Source organism: Leucoraja erinacea, chromosome 3, assembly GCF_028641065.1.
Source record: "Leucoraja erinacea ecotype New England chromosome 3, Leri_hhj_1, whole genome shotgun sequence".
NCBI lineage: Eukaryota > Metazoa > Chordata > Chondrichthyes > Rajiformes > Rajidae > Leucoraja > Leucoraja erinaceus.
In genome coordinates this window covers 52,979,675-52,996,062 of record NC_073379.1, presented here as the reverse complement: position 1 = coordinate 52,996,062, position 16,388 = coordinate 52,979,675, and the positions used below count along the sequence as shown (strand labels likewise).

The window sequence follows — 16,388 nt, the reverse complement described above, 5'->3', positions numbered from 1 at the left end:
AATAATCTAAAAAAACGTTGAAAACAAAACCGACTGTTTTTCTCTCATGACGTCACAATGGCTCTGCTCGGCGTTGTATCATATTAATTATTGTTTGTCAATTACCATTTAATCAGATTATTATATGTGACTAGACCAAGTGCAGACCCGTTGGGTCTGTTTCCCCAATGGCGTTTGCGGGGGGGGGGGGGGGGGGGGCTGCGGCATCACACTCGCATTAACCACCCCCCAAACACACAGGTGGGGGGGGGGGGGTGAGAAGAGAGGGGGGGGAGAGGGAGGAAATGGGACAGATTTGGGAGGGAAAGGAGAGCAGAGTAGGGGGTGAGAGAGGGGGGAGGGGGAGAGAGATGTGGGGGAGGGGGAGAGGGATGGGGGGGAGGGGGAGGTGGGAAGGGGGGGGGGGGGAGAGAGGGGGAGGTGGAGTGGGGGGGGGGGAGGGAGAGTGGGGAGGGAGAGTGGAGGGGGAAGAGGTGGAAGAGTGGGGAGGGAGGATGAGAGGGATGGGGGGGGGTGATGGAAGAAGGACAGGGGTAGGAGGAAGGGGGCGGGTGGAGAGAGGGAAGGGCGTGGGTAGAGAGGGAAATGGGGTGAGGGAGAGAGGTAAAGGGGCGAGGAGAGGGAGCGGGGTGAGGAGAGGGGAGAGGGGTGAGGAGAGGGAAACATAGAAACAGAAATTAAGTGCAGGAGTAGGCCATTCGGCCCTTCGAGCCTGCACCACCATTCAATATGATCATGGCTGATCATCCAACTCAGTATCCTGTACCTGCCTTCTCTCCATACCTCCTGATCCCTTTAGCCACAAGGGCCACATCTAACTCTCTTTAAATATAGCCAATGAACTGGCCTCAACTACCTTCTGTGGCAGAGAATTCCAGAGATTCACCATTCTCTGTGTGAAAAATGTTTTTCTCATCTCTGTCCTAAAGGATTTCCCCCTTATCCTTAAACTCTGACCCCTTGTTCTGGACTTCCCCAACATCTGGAACAATCTTCCTGCATTTAGCCTGTACAACTCCTTAAGAATTTTGTACGTTTCTATAAGATACCCACCTCAATCTTCTAAATTCTAGCGTGTACAAGCCAAGTCTATCCAGTCTTTCTTCATATGAAAATCCTGACATCCCAGGAATCAGTCTGGTGAACCTTCTCTGTACTCCCTCTATGGCAACAGATTAGGAGACATTGTCTTTGAGCATTGGGCATTGTGACATCACACAATGGAACGTTCACCATGGGCTGGGGCTCCTGCAAAGGCATATGTAAATGGATCCATTCCGATTGGACATCTTTGAGCATTGGGCATTGTGACATCACACAATGGAACGTTCACCAGGGGCTGGGGCTGCTTCTATGGGTTAGAAGCCAGTTTATTTTTGAAATATTGGGGGGGGAGAAGGATTTGATTTAAAAATGTGTACATAAACACAACGAAATGTAATGAGGAGCGGATACTTAGAAAGAAAAGTGAAATCTCTACCGAAATGGAAAAGATGTTGGCGATTCTGCGTCTGGTTTCGGAGTTGCAGGGAATCAATGGAAGAAAGGCGGCCGGCAGCAGTCCATGTAAATGGATCCATTCCGATTGGACATCTGCGAGTATTGGGCATTGTGACATCACACGATGGAACGAATCGAAAGGCAGAAAGGCAGCTGGACGGCAGGCGGCAGGCACACAGTTTTAATATATAACTAGACCAAGTACAGACCCGTTGGGTCTGTTTCCCCAACGGTGTTTGCGGGGGGGGGGGGGGGGGAGGAGGAGGGGAGGAGGAGGGGGGGGGGGGGGGGGGGGGCGGCATCAAAAACTTGCATTGCATAAACCACCCCCCAAACACACAATGGGGGAGGGAGGGGGGGGAGGAGGAGGAGGAGGAGGAGGAAACGGGACAGATTTGGGAGGGAAAGGAGAGCGGGGTAGGGGGGTGAGTTGAGGGGGATCGGGAGAGAGAGATGTGGGGGAGGGGGGGAGGGGGGGAGAGTGGTGGGGGGGGGAGAGAGGGGAAAGAGTGGGGAGGGAGAGTGGAGGGGAGGGGAAAGGGGAGAGGTGGAAGAGTGGGGAGGGAGGAGGAGAGGGGTAAGGGGAGTGATGGAAGAGGGACAAAAGGGGTAGGAGGAAGGGGGCGGGTGGAGAGAGGGAAGGGGGGGTGGCGTAGAGAGGGAAGGGGGGTGGGGGAGAGAGGGACAGGTGGGAGAGGGAGAGGGGTGAGGAGAGGGAGATATAGAACCATAGAAATTAGGTGCAGGAGTAGGCCATTCGGCCCTTCGAGCCTGCACCACCATTCAATATGATCGTGGCCGGTCATCCAACTCAGTATCCTGTACCTGCCTTTTCTCCATACCCCCTGATCCCTTTAGCCACAAGGGCCACATCTAACTCCCTCTTAAATATAGCCAATGAACTGACCTCAACTACCTTCTGTGGCAGAGAATTCCAGAGATTCATCACTCTCTGTGTGAAAAATGTTTTTCTCATCTCTGTCCTAAAGGATTTCCCCCTTATCTTTAAACTGTGACCCCTTGTTCTGGACTTCCCCAACATCTGGAACAATCTTCCTGCATCTAGCCTGTCCAACCCCTTAAGAATTTTGTACGTTTCTATAAGATCCGCCCTCAATCTTCTAAATTCTAGCGAGTACAAGCCGAGTCTATCCAGTCTTTCTTCATATGAAAGTCCAGACATCCCAGGAATCAGTCTGGTGAACCTTCTCTGTACTCCCTCTATGGCAACAATGTCTTTGAGCATTGGGCATTGTGACATCACACGATGGAACGTTCACCAGGGGCTGGGGCTCCTGCAAAGGCATATGTAAATGAATCCATTCCGATTGGACATCTGTGAGCATCAGGCATTGTGACATCACACAATGGAACGTTCACCAGGGGCTGGGGCTGGGGCTGGTGCTGCTTCTATGGGTTAGAAGCCAGTTTATTTTTGAAATATTGGAGGGGGGGAGAAGGATTTGATTAAAAACGTGTACATAAACACGACGAAATGTAATGAGGAGCGGATACTTAGAAAGAAAAGTGAAACCTCTACCGAAATGGAAAAGATGTCGGCGATTCTGCGTCTGGTTTCGGAGATGCAAGGAATCAAAGGAAGAAAGGCGGTCGGCAGCCGTCCATGTAAATGGATCCATTACGATTGGACATCTGCGAGTATTGGGCATTGTGACATCACACGATGGAACAAATCAAAAGGCAGAAAGGCAGCCGGACGGCAGGCGGCAGGCACACAGTTTTAATATATAACTAGACCAGGTGCAGACCCATTGGGTCTGCTCCCCCAATGGTGTGATCCCCCAACCCAATATTCCACCATGCACTCGTTTCCTCCAATGGAACTGAAGCCGTTCTCAAATGTAAGATTCCAGCACTCCCCTGCCTCCCTCAGCAGTGGATTGAAAAAAAAATTCAATTGCACCTTCCCTGCCTGCTGCAGCAATTCCAATTGCAATACCAATTGGCACTCCCCCTCCTGTTGAAGCACTTGCTGTGATATCCCATTGAGGTGAAAAGTTCAGAGTGTTCCTGTCTTGCAACTTTGTTTTGAAGTGTGTTGGAAGCTGATAGGAAGGAGCAGCGAATCAAAAGGAAGAAAGGCAGCCGGACGGACAGACGGCAGGCGGCAGCCACAGACTTTTATATAATGATAGATAGATAGATAGATAGATAGATAGATAGATAGATAGATAGATAGATAGATAGATGTTATAAATTCATCTCTTGCTGTCAGTGTTAAGGTTTTTGCAAGTACAATGATTTCACTCCATCAGCAATTCTACAATGGCAGTTATTTATTGGATTACTGAGTAAAAGACAAATTGTACAGTGTGAAGCTTGTCATTGGTATTGCATTGATATTTATATTTACTGCTGGGCATACCTCCTTTGAAAACTGGGGAAGTGCATTGTATTGTAAGAATGTTTTATATTATGAAAGTCTTAGCTCATTTTGTCTTTTGATTTAATTGACAGTGGTAAGATGCTGCTGCAATTTATATTTTATGCAATGTGTTATAATTTTTAAATAGTGTTTGTGTTCGACAAATGAGATGCTGCTTTTGTATTTTTTACGTAGTTCTTCTGCAACACGGAGCTGACCCCAACATTAAGAATACTGATGGGAAAACTGCTCAAGACTTGTCGGATCCTTCTGCAAAAGCAGTACTAACAGGTAAGAGAAGCTTAGTTTTCCCATTGTCTTCTCCTCCTCCACTATTGCCCCACTGCAATGCTACTGAAAAGATGTTTTTAAGTACTCATCATATTTATACAAATTAATAAGGTAAGTTCTGTTCTTAATATCACATACAATCAGCAGCAAGCATTAGTTTCTTGAACTGCTTGTGAAATTATTAAGTATTATTGTTTATTCCTGAAGCTATTTTCAGAATTGTCTTAAGACTTGAAATGGTAATGTGATTTTGCAACTGATTTAAAAGCCGTTTAATGAGAGAAACAAGAAAAGGCCATTTTACCTTATTTAACAATTCTGCTGAACAATGACATTTTTAGCTTAATTTTATTTACCCATCTTAGATCAATATCTCCTTTTACATCTCCAATTCGGTGAATGGTCATCTTTTGTACATTCTCCTTTGCGTGAATCTTCAACGAAGATCACACTTGCAAAAAGACAAACTTGCTGTCAATATGCTATTATGGATGTTTAGCTGATGGCAGAATTGGCACTGTCAAAATGTACTATTCAGTGGAAATTTGCATAAATTAAACAAACCTACTTGGGGCATGAAAATATTTCTCAAAAATGCTATGTAGACAAACACTGCAAAATGTATATGTACAGCTCCCCTGATTGCACTAACACTATGCGAGCAACAATACAGCTAATATGGAAGAAGCAATCAAATAGAAAATCTTGATCTCCAGAGTTATTAGGCAAAACTGTAGAGGTTTAAGGGATTTAGAGCAACAGCTCTAAACATTTTGTCTGCCACTTCACATTGGTCTCTCACTTAGCACTTAGAGATCAATGCTAAAGAGAATCACTGCGTTGCATTACTGATACCGCTGTTTTTATGGGAATCCATGTGAATCTGCAAGTGCTAGGCATTTTTGCGGTCGAGGACCACCTCCATGTGTTGACATATGTAGCGTTTCTATCATTACCACCTTATGGTTGTGATGGCAATAGTTGTCTAATCCCATACACCCCTTTAAAATATAATAGGATGAAGATTGGAAGTATAGTTTTCTGGTCATAGCACCAACAAGATATTTTGCTTAATCACATAGGTGAATACAAGAAGGATGAACTTCTAGAAGCAGCTAGGTAAGTGGCAGAAATTATTTTCTTAATTTAGTATATTAATATAATGCTTGTATGAAAATTTTGGTTTATGTTTAATGAATAAAAGGAAATATTTAGTTTAAGACTGTTTGAGGCAGTTTTGTTATTTCCAGGTTTTACATACAAACCAAAAATTAAATTTATGAAATCGCAAATTTTCTGTAATGGATTCCATTAACTGAATTCCTGATATTCCTTTTCACCGTAACTTCACTTATTGTATCTTAAATGTTGTCACTGTTTTTGCTTCCACTGCTCTCCCAAATATTCCAGTTACGCACCGCTTTATGGGTGTAAACGGATTTCTCAATATCCCATCTAAATCTCTTACACTTTACCCTAAATTTAGTCCTTTAATTTTATCCGTCTCTGATACGAGGAATAGTTTCTGTGGTCAACCCTATCTACACTCCTTTATGGTATAAGAAGGGATTTTGCAGATGAAGACAGGCCTAATAATGATGCAGCAATTAAAGTCAGCTGCCTTTAAAAGATTGGGAATATAAATCCCTTGGAAGGATGTGACAACAGAGGGACTTAAAGATAGTGAAGCAAGGCCATGGAGGCGTTTGAAAAAAATAAGGTTTTTGAAATTGAGATGTGTACAAACTGAGTTCGGGCATACACAGAGTTTGGTTTGATCAAGCTAAGGGGTTACAACGTGACTGAATATAGGGGGGGAAGGGGAGAAGGAAATCTTGATAGTTTGGTAGTTATCAAAATTCATCTCTGGCTCGCATTTGATGCCAAGGATCCAGCCAGTCTGTTTCAGCCATGAATGATTGCCAGGAGGTGGAGTCTGGAATATTTTATTGTATGGTTTACAAACAATAGTTTCTGCTATCCTATATTGTTTCAATAGGCAATGACATCCTAACGTCCCAATTCCCATTCAGATCAATTTTCGGTTTGGCCACTGAAACAGAAATATCTTACAACTTCACTAATTCTAAAATCAGGACTTCTCTGTCTGTAATTAATATTACAAGCTACAAAAATTAAGAAATTAAAAATGTATTTTATTTCACAAGTCTGAAAGCCAGGTCTGTGAACTATTCCTGTGAAAAGCACTTGTGTATCTCTGCTTATTCAGCCTTTAGGATGCTCTTGGTAGTGACTGTTCTTTCCTGAGCAGTCACTCTTACCAGTAACTTTGCTGTTTATTCATGGACTTAAATTAGTAAAACTTAGACAAATCCTATTTTTTCTACTGGTTGCCTTTGCCTTCCTATGTTATTAAGCAAATGTTAGAATTTGGTACATATGATTCCCCTGTAATCTGGGAGATTGGTCAGAAATCCAGAAGAGGTGCTAGACTGATTCTTGTGATTGAAGATATCTCAATTCATTTTCTACGTGGGAGCTCAAAACGGACATATTATAAACGTAGTCAGAACGCTGCAGAAAAATACTTCTACTAACATGGGTTTTCTTCCATTTAATGTCAAAGCAGGGAGACATTGTACAAAGGTAAAAATTGGGGATTCTTTATCTGATTTCTTGCAGTATTTTCAACAGGATAATCAAGATTGAATTAAATGTTCCAGGATCCTTAACTTTTTACAAGCAATAAGCAAAAATGGGAAAGAGGGGTAGACCCAATAATAAACAATGCAATATAGGCAGATGTGAGAGATAATCCTAGCTCAGAAAACCTAAAGGTAGAATCCATTTGGTGAAGCAAGAGGTGGAGTACTTTAGTGGGAGATGTTGGTAGACTTCCAAAGCATAGTGGTAATATGGCACATGGTACAAGTCTGGAAATTGGAGAACATGCAATATTGGTAAAACAATAATGATAGCAGACATAAATCTCTAATTGAATATGCATATAAAATGTGCAGCATTAATATGGAGGAGTAATTCATGAAGTATATAAAATATGGTTTCTCAAGATCTGGATGTTGAGAGACAAGGATTTTTTTTGGTGGTGGGGGAGGGAGGAGCAAGCTTTTTAGATCTAACATTGTCCAGATACAAAGTTGCCCATGAATCTATTGAATGGAGAATGCAAAGAGCCTTTAAGTTAACTTACAAGTAGCACAGTGGACCAGTTAGAGACCTAGGTTTAACTGTGAATAATGGTTGTTCAGTGGTCTTTATGGAAGATTGATCATAATATGATAGAATTTTAGACAAAAGTTAAATTCACTTAATTATTTCTGACTCCAGGACCATAAAATTAAACAAAGCAAACTCTGAATGTACGAAGCATAAGTTAGCAATAGTTGATTAAGAATCATCAATAAAATATGGCAGTAAGCAAACAATGTTAATATTTAAAGAGTACATTAATTTACAGTAAATAAATATCCCTTGAACGCATAATAATCCAAGGGGGGAAATTCAGCTATGGATGTTAAGTAGAGTAATTAAAGATTGTGTTACATTAATGGAAAATACTCAAAATGTTGCTGAAATAGAGCATTGGCTTTAAGATTGAATGAAGAGCTAAAAGAAATTAGCACCAATAAATATTAGTATTTGAGTGATTAATAGGTTAAAGTCAATAAACCCCGACAATATGCATCAAGATTTTGAAGGAACTGGCTGTGGAGATGGTGGGTGCAATGGTTGATATATTTCAGGACTCCATCGATTCTACAACAGTAATTTATAGAAGCTGGGAGATACAAAGTTGCCCATGAATCTGTATTGAATGGAGAATGCAAAGAGCCTTTAGGTTAACTTACAAGTAACACAGTGGACCAGTTAGAGACCTAGGTTTAACTGTGAATCGTGGGTACTCTGTGGAGTTTGTGCATCCTCTCTGACCTCAAATTTCTGCCTAGTGCTCTGATTTCCGCCAACACTCCAAAGATGTGCTGGCAGGTTAATTGTCTATGTATTTTGCTCTTAGTGTAAGTCGCAAAAAAAAGTTTTAAGTAGCAGAGAATGCACAAGGGGGCGAGTGACCTGCTGCTCTTTCTGTTCATGTCAGCCCCAAAATGTAATAAAAAAAGAACTGCGGATGCTGGTTTATATCAAAGTTTATACTAGTTTATAGCCCAAAAATGCCTTTAGTTAATAAACTATAAAGTATACTAATTAAATATATACACGCTGAATGATAAATGAAGATTTGCGTTTAAATGGTCCCATTTGAAACTAGAAACTCTAATGCTGGGCTCATGTTATAAGAGTCAAGCTTTTGATTAAATGATTAAATCACATTTTAATCCCTCTTTTCATGGTTACTTTGGAAGTGGATTTCTATGCCATACCTCTAACTCCTTTTTCCGGCAGGAAAAAAAAAGATTTGAATTAGGGGGAAATTGACCATAAATTCCAGAAATAGAAAGTGTTGGAATAACTCAATGGGTCGGGCAGCATCTGTGGAGTCCATGGATAGGCAAAGGTTTGTCAGGACCCTTCTTCAGCCTGAAATATCGCCTATCAATGTTCTCCAGAAATGCTGCCTGACCTGCAAAGCTACTCCAGCACCTTACGCTTTACTCAAGATTCCACCATTTATAGTTCCTTGTACATGATAATAATATTGTAAACGCAGGAGTGAGCAACAAAAATCAATTTGTAGACCTAGAATAGTGAGTAGGTATATGATTGTATGTTTCACAATTTTGGGGTTTTGTGTAACTTTGTGCACTAATTTGAAGTGTACTTAGTGACCAAAGGTTTGGAACAACAGCTACCTTTCTATAATGAATCACTATAACTACTGAGTTCGGGGTCAGAGAACTTTTAATTTTGGGTAGACAAAAATGCTGGAGAAACTTAGCGGGTGAGGCAGCATCTATGGAGCGAAGGAAATAGGTAACGTTTCGCGTCGAAACCCTTCTTCAGACGAAGGGTCTGAAGACGGGTTTTGACCCGAAACGTTGCCTATTTCCTTCGCTCCATAGATGCTGCCTCACCTGCTGAGTTTCTCCTGCATTTTTGTCTACCTTCGATTTTCCAGCGTTTGCAGTTCCTTCTTGAACTTTTAATTTTGTCCTATTTTATTGACTACTTACACAAGATCCATTATTTTTCAAAACATCACCTCTTTAGTTGCTAAAATTGATAAAATTCTGATTATTATTTTAATTTGCTTTTTATTTCATTTCAGGAGTGGTAATGAAGAGAAGCTCATGGCACTGCTTACTCCACTGAATGTAAACTGTCATGCCAGTGATGGAAGAAAAGTAAGAATACGTATATGGTTTTCCAAATTTATTAATTAAACAGATAAATACAGGAACACAAATCTTAATCGTTGAAATGTCAGACCTACATTTAATTTTGACCTTCACACTTATCAAAGGCTTGTGCAAGTAAATAGTTAAGTGAATTATAGCGTTTAGAATAATTCCACCCTAGACTGGGTGGGACATTTAACCAAAGTTTATGTCATCACTAGGATTTCAGTGAAACATACAGATTATGGTCATTTGAAATGTGGGAATAAGAGGTGCACACCTTGAGAGAGAGAGAGAGAGAGAGAGAGAGAGAGAGAGAGCATGTGTATAACACTTGAAAATATTGGTACTAGTTGGTCTAATGCTTATTGCCGGTATAGCGGACACAACATGAGGCCTTGAATTCAGAGGATGCCGAAATATGTATTGCACAATATTTGAGATGTTTTAATGTAAATTGTTTTCCCAGAGTACAGCACTGTCAAATGTACAAACTGTCAAACTAGCCCAGTAAGAAAACTGAGTGATATTTTTATTTGTCTGGTAGTACATCTAATTTTTGTGTTAGATCAGTGGCATCAAACTTTGCTCGTGTTTTCAACTTGATTTGGTATTTGTGTATTCACCATGGGCCACTTTTAGCAAAAGCTGTTTGGAGATTCAGGAGAGGAATTGGAATGTATTATACAAAGTTTACACTACCAAAGTAGACGTAGTATATGCATATTTCTGGTCAGACGATCGGTGTCATGTTGGTTCTTAGCATTTTTAACCATACATTCTGGCTGTTGAAATCAGCATTGGCTAAACATTGAAGGGATGTGTGGCGACTTTTGTCTTACGTTTTACCGTCTGAAAAATGCATGCAAACTTGGGTGGTGCATGTATCATGCATTCAAGTTCAACAAGAGGCCTCAACAGCAAACTGGAAGCCATTCAAAGAATAGTAAGAACATTATATTTTTCTTCACTTTTGTGGAGGAGCAGGAGCAGACTACCTCTCCAGTTGGTACCCTTCCAATGGCTGGACTCTACTCTGTAGAATATTAAATTCCCAAGCTAATGGAGGATGTTGTCATGAGTGGATTGGGAGCACAACATTTAAAAGTTGGTATTTTTCTGGCTGTGAGAAGCAATGCCCAGGTTACTCAACAACAATTCAGAGCATAATACAGTTTAGATTTGATTATTGTGTAAACTCTTTTGTAACCCTTAATTTCACTAGTATTAACTTTTGTATAATTCATACAAGGATGTATTTGCATTAGTGTATGTGATTTAGTCTGGTCAGAGACCTTATAATTTGCTTAACTTCAAGAGCTGAGGTTAATTTGAACATTTTTTATTCATTTAGTGCAATGGTATATATGTTGCAGGTGGAATGCCTGATGAAATGAGTGCAGTTTCAGTTGAAATAGTTTCAACCCATATCAGGAAATGAATAAAACGTTTTCAGCCCAAGACCCAGTGTTTTAATTTGATAAAATGTATGGACTAGGAAGTTAGAAGATAAAAATCATAAGGTGTGGGATCTTTCATAGAAACATAGAAACATAGAAATTAGGTGCAGGAGTAGGCCATTCGGCCCTTCGAGCCTGCACCGCCATTCAATATGATCATGGCTGATCATCCAACTCAGTATCCCGTACCTGCCTTCTCTCCATACCCCCTGATCCCCTTAGCCACAAGGGCCACATCTAACTCCCTCTTAAATATAGCCAATGAACTGGCCTCAACTACCCTCTGTGGCAGAGAGTTCCAGAGATTCACCACTCTCTGTGTGAAAAAAGTTCTTCTCATCTCGGTTTTAAAGGATTTCCCCTTTATCCTTTCTTTCATGAGAATTCAATAGCCCAGCCATAATGGTATTCATTGAATGTATTTTGTTGCTAACTTGATGGAATCTTAAGTAGTATTTAATACAAAATTTCCAAAGGTAATTCTGAAAAGGCTGGTATAAAAATAATTTCCGTGTTCAAAAATATTTGGATATTTAATTTAATTTTTTTCAAGCTCATGACTTCAACACTGCCTGTTAATATTGTCTCAAAATAGTGATCGGCCAACTACAGAAAATTGACATTCTAGGTATTCTAGACAGTGGCTGTTTGAACATGCCTTGTGTGTTAAGTGTCTGCTGAAGGTTTCATACATTACTTAACTTATAGTATTGTTTTTACATATTTATAATGAAAGCAGGGAAAATTGCACTGTCCAGGTATTAAGCCAAAACTTGAAAAGTGATGTATAAAAATATACATTTAAAATGTAAACCGGCAGTAGATAAATAAATCAAACAGCTTTTGCATAATTTTTCATTTTAATAGAAAATGCCCAGGCTTCATCAGATCAAAAAGTTAGTTTAAGTGTTGCATCTATGTGCAGTTATGAGGTATCCACATACATTTGGTTTCATAAAAAGGGTATAATGGAACAATTAACACTTTAATTGATGATTGATCTTGTGTTAAGAATATTATACATAGTTTGCTGTCGCAAATGTTTTTTTGGCAAAACCTAAGCTCAGACTGGTTATAGTGATCTCTTTTACTAAATAAGAATTTTTTTTCATTTTTGACATTGCAGACTGCAGAACCTCACCCCATCAGTCTACGATGTAGAAATGGAAATATGGTACACTTCTTATGCACTATGGTTATTTACTGGTACTGCAGTGTCAAATATACGGTCTGTGATTTGTTCAAAAATTTTATATCCATAATTTAGTGGATGTGGGACATATAAGCAAATAGCTCATTATATGTAAGTTTTAACCATTGCAGCTTGCAGCATTCCAGCCCTGTATTCCCTCCTTTTTGTTTCTCTTTCCTAATTTCATCTCAATGGTTTTTCTTTACAAATACTTGGCCTAATTTGGAAATTAATTATAATTTATATATAAATCTGATTACGAGTTAATTTGTGATTAATGTTGCTGATATCTTGCTGAAGTAGCATGATTTGCTGGCTATAGTTAGTACCTGTAGTCTGTATTGTGCAAAATATTAGATTTCAAGATGCTTGTGATAGTGAAGAAAACTAAATACTAACAAAAGTATAACGTTTTTGCACTTTGGCCAACTGTGCAAGCATTATTCATAATTTCTGGCTGCAAAGCAAACAGTTTCTGTTAATCCACTGATTTGAATGGTGTACACCTGCAATTTTTTTGATCAGCTGTCATACAACAGGTGAGAACTTGGACAATCCTTGGGTGTGCAGATAAAACTGCAGAAAATGCTTGATAAACATTTGGCCCAATTTCATCATAGTTTTTTTCAATAACGTAGAGAGAGGTTTGCAGAGTCGCTTGAGCAGCAAGACAGCAATTATGGAGTTAATGCTTAAAAAACACACATCCTGGAGGATTAATTAGTGCACTTCATTCACAGGCTATATATGTCCACGTCAACTTGCCAAAGGCTGCAGTTTAATGTTGAATTGTATTAGTTGATATGACTAATGGGTGCATTGTTGGCTGAAATGACTAAAAATTGATACTTTCTCATCCTATTAAGTTGAATTGTCAAATAAAAGCTGAAAGGGAGACAAAAATATCAAAGGGTGTCACAGAGTTGCTGCACCATTGTGACTAGAGAGAGAGAGAGAGAGAGAGAGAGAGAGAGAGAGAGAGGACCTGTTCCTGTGCTTTATTGTTTTATATTCATCTACTGTACAGAACCAGAGTTGCTGCACTACTCTGCCATTCCTGGAATCTCCTCTGTCTGCACATAATCCATATCCCTCAATTCCCTGTTTATCCAAATGCCTTTCCAAAAACTTTTTTCTTGCAACTGTTATCTGCCATGCCATCATCACCATGGCAGCACATTCCAGGCACCCATTACTCTCCATGTGTAAAAAAAAAACAACTTGCACATCTCTTTTAAACTGTTTTAAACTATATTTGGTATAAACTTGCATCTGCAGTTCCTTTTTATTACATGTACTTTAAACATTTGATTTTCTCACCTTAAAGCTGTGCCCTCCAGCCTTTGGCATTTCCGATCTGGGAAAGAGGTTCTGAGCGTCTGTCTCATCTGTTTCTCTCATAATTTTATATACTATTCTAAAGTCTCCCCTCAACCTCTGACATTCCAGAAAAATAAAATTCAATATCATCTTATAGTTAAGATAGACACAAAAAGCAGGAGTAACTCAGCGGGTCAGACAACATTTCTGGAGAAAAGGAGTAGGTGACGTTTCGGGTTGAGACCCTTCTTCAGCCAGAAACATCACCTATTCCTTTTCTCGAGATGCTGTCTGACCTGCTGAGCTACTCCAGCTTTTTATGTCTATCTTTGGTTTAAACTAGCATCTGCAGTTCCTTCCTACACGTCTCCTTATAGCTAATATCCTTTAATCTCGGCAGCATTCTGGTAAACTAATTCTACATCCTCTCCAAAGCCTCCACATCCTTCCTGTAATGTGGCGACCAGAATCAATCGGAGTACTCCAAATACGGAGTAACCAAAGTCGTAAAACGCTGCAACATGATCTCTAGACTTGTTTGCAATGCCATGACTCATGAAGGCAAGCATGTCATACACCTCTTTACCACTCTCTTTCTTCTTGTGTTGCCACTTTCAGACAGCTATGGACTTGGACTCCAATATTACTCTGTATATCAATGCTGTTAAGTCTTGTCATTCACTCTGCAAAAGTAAAAGTGACAGAACTTGATCATGAATAGGCTTTATTGAAGGAAAGAAATGTTCAAAACAAGGTCAACTAATAATGCTTGGACGATCAAGGAATGGCATTCAGCAATATTTTGTGCAGGCACTACAATAATAATATTGGTGAAATTGACTGAAAATGTCCACTCAGAAATTCATACATGAATTTTAGATACAGATCACTTTCAGACTTAAAAATGCTCCTATTTTGTTTTCTTGTCAATTGGTTAGTGATGAACCCCTCTCTAATACCATACAAAAGGGAAAGAAAAGTCTCAGAATGGAGTTAATCGCAGAATTTTTCTGTAATTCTCTTTCCAACACTGCTCTTTCACCTTCATCTTTCTCTGACAATATATTATTTGTTCCATGCTAAACTAAGATGGCAAATGAAAAATCAGCTATTTCCTGGGCCATACATCTAAAGGGCCTGTCCCACTGTACGAGATAATTCAAGAGTTCTCCCGAGTTTTCCCCTGATTCGAACTCTGAGAATGTCCGTAGCGGGTCCGTAGGAGTTTGTGGATCTCGTAGCGGCTCGTACGAGTAACGGTAGGTGCTCGGGAAATCCGGTAAACTCGTGATGTATTTTCAACACTGTGAAAAATGTCCACGAGTAAAAAAATACCCGTGATGAAAAAAATTGTTACTTTTTACTTGTATGAGCCGCTACGAGACATCCACGAACTCCTACGGACCCGCTACGGACATTCTCCGAGTTCGAATCGAGAAAACACGGGGAGAACTCTTGAATTACCTCGTACAGTGGGACAGGCCCTTAACCAAGAAAGTGCATTCTCGCACTTGACAGCTCTCTTAACTGTTCAGGTTTTGTAGCTGTCATCCATTGTGGAAGGATGAAAGCACACTTGAGGCATACTTTTCTAATGTTGCTTTGCAATTACAATGTCGTGCTACTTGTGATGAATGCTGCCTAAGATTTTGGGGATTCTCCCAAATTCCCATTCTTTTTCAAATTCTTCAGCCCTATACTTTTAACAATTGTTTTAGTTTCAAAAATAAATCATATTTTAACTATTAGTCAGGCTGCAATTGGAATATTGTTTTTCTTTATCAGACTTGTGTTCTCCATGCCTTTGGCTCTTTTCATGAGTTGTGTATTTTTCTGGAGTCAACATTGCTAGGTGCATTTTTACAGGTGTCTTTTCCAACCTATGCATGGATGATGTCACTGAGTCCAAAACCTTAATAGGCATCCAAAGCAGGATCCTAGACTGATTTGCAGACTCCAACCTTGCACATCTCAGTGACTACTGTGGTTGATTTACTGAGTTATTGGAGATATAATTTTGTAGTTGTGCTGACATTTTATCTTTGGAAATCTTTTTTTAAACTTTTGCAGATAAACAGAGAGATTTTGCTGCATCAATTAATTTCAGGCCATATGTCGCACAAACAAAATTAATAACCTGGTGAAATTTGGAAAGTATGGAAAGGAGCCAACTCTATGAATAATTCATCAGAGTTGTAAATAATTCAGTCCTTAAATGCATTTGTTTCCACAAAATGTTAATTCTGAAAAATCCATTCTTTAACCATTCTGCCTTCTAACTAATGCCTCATCTTGAACTTTGCTTCCAGTGACTGGCAAATTTGTTTATCTGCTATCCAACCATTACAGGTGACAGTTTACTTTAGTTAAATATCAAAAAGTCACAAATCTATTATCACTGAACTTTACCCTTCCCCACAGCCTAAACTGTATTCTTGTCTGTGATTCAATTCTGGTGGCTATTTCCAATTGAATTGGACTATATCTGTGTGCCATTTAATTATCTGCTGCTTTTTTTCTTCTTTACAATGCCTCAAATAATTTTAACTCTTTGCATATGGAGCAATTATTTGAAAGGCAAGAATTACCTTATGAGAGAGAAAACTCTTTTGGAAGACAAACCTCTTGTTGTGGACTGGTCTTATACACAATAACTAGTTTGGCACTGGTCTTGCATATGTGCGAATACCCATGAATAGTTCTGAGTATCTACATGTAATAATACCCTTGATGCATCATTATTATGGGGATGTTCTAAAAATTTGTAAGAAACTGCTGCAGTAGTTATGCTTAAATCCTCAACTGTGCGGTATTAACACAAGAATGTGACAATAATATTCTTTCTCAAGCCCCACTGTCTCAACGTAGGCTTCTGTCCATCTCTTTCCACAATCACCCCATATACCGCTGAAGTTTTAATCCACCATCTGGAGACTAGGAAAATTCCAGCAGCTTTCTAACTG

General features: G+C 39.7%; 1 protein-coding gene across 3 annotated transcripts in view; it reads left to right on the top strand.

Moving 5' to 3' along the window:
• Positions 1 to 16,388, top strand: part of LOC129695592 (poly [ADP-ribose] polymerase tankyrase-1) — a 92,173-nt gene that overhangs the window by 23,382 nt on the left and 52,403 nt on the right. For 2 of the 3 annotated variants that reach the window (XM_055632681.1, XM_055632683.1), the window contains exons 3-6: positions 4,082 to 4,177; positions 5,260 to 5,296; positions 9,384 to 9,459; positions 12,040 to 12,087. In XM_055632681.1, the coding sequence (XP_055488656.1) occupies positions 4,082 to 4,177; positions 5,260 to 5,296; positions 9,384 to 9,459; positions 12,040 to 12,087 (257 nt within the window). The remainder of the gene's footprint in view (positions 1 to 4,081; positions 4,178 to 5,259; positions 5,297 to 9,383; positions 9,460 to 12,039; positions 12,088 to 16,388) is intronic. The other variant, XM_055632682.1, reaches the window with a different exon arrangement.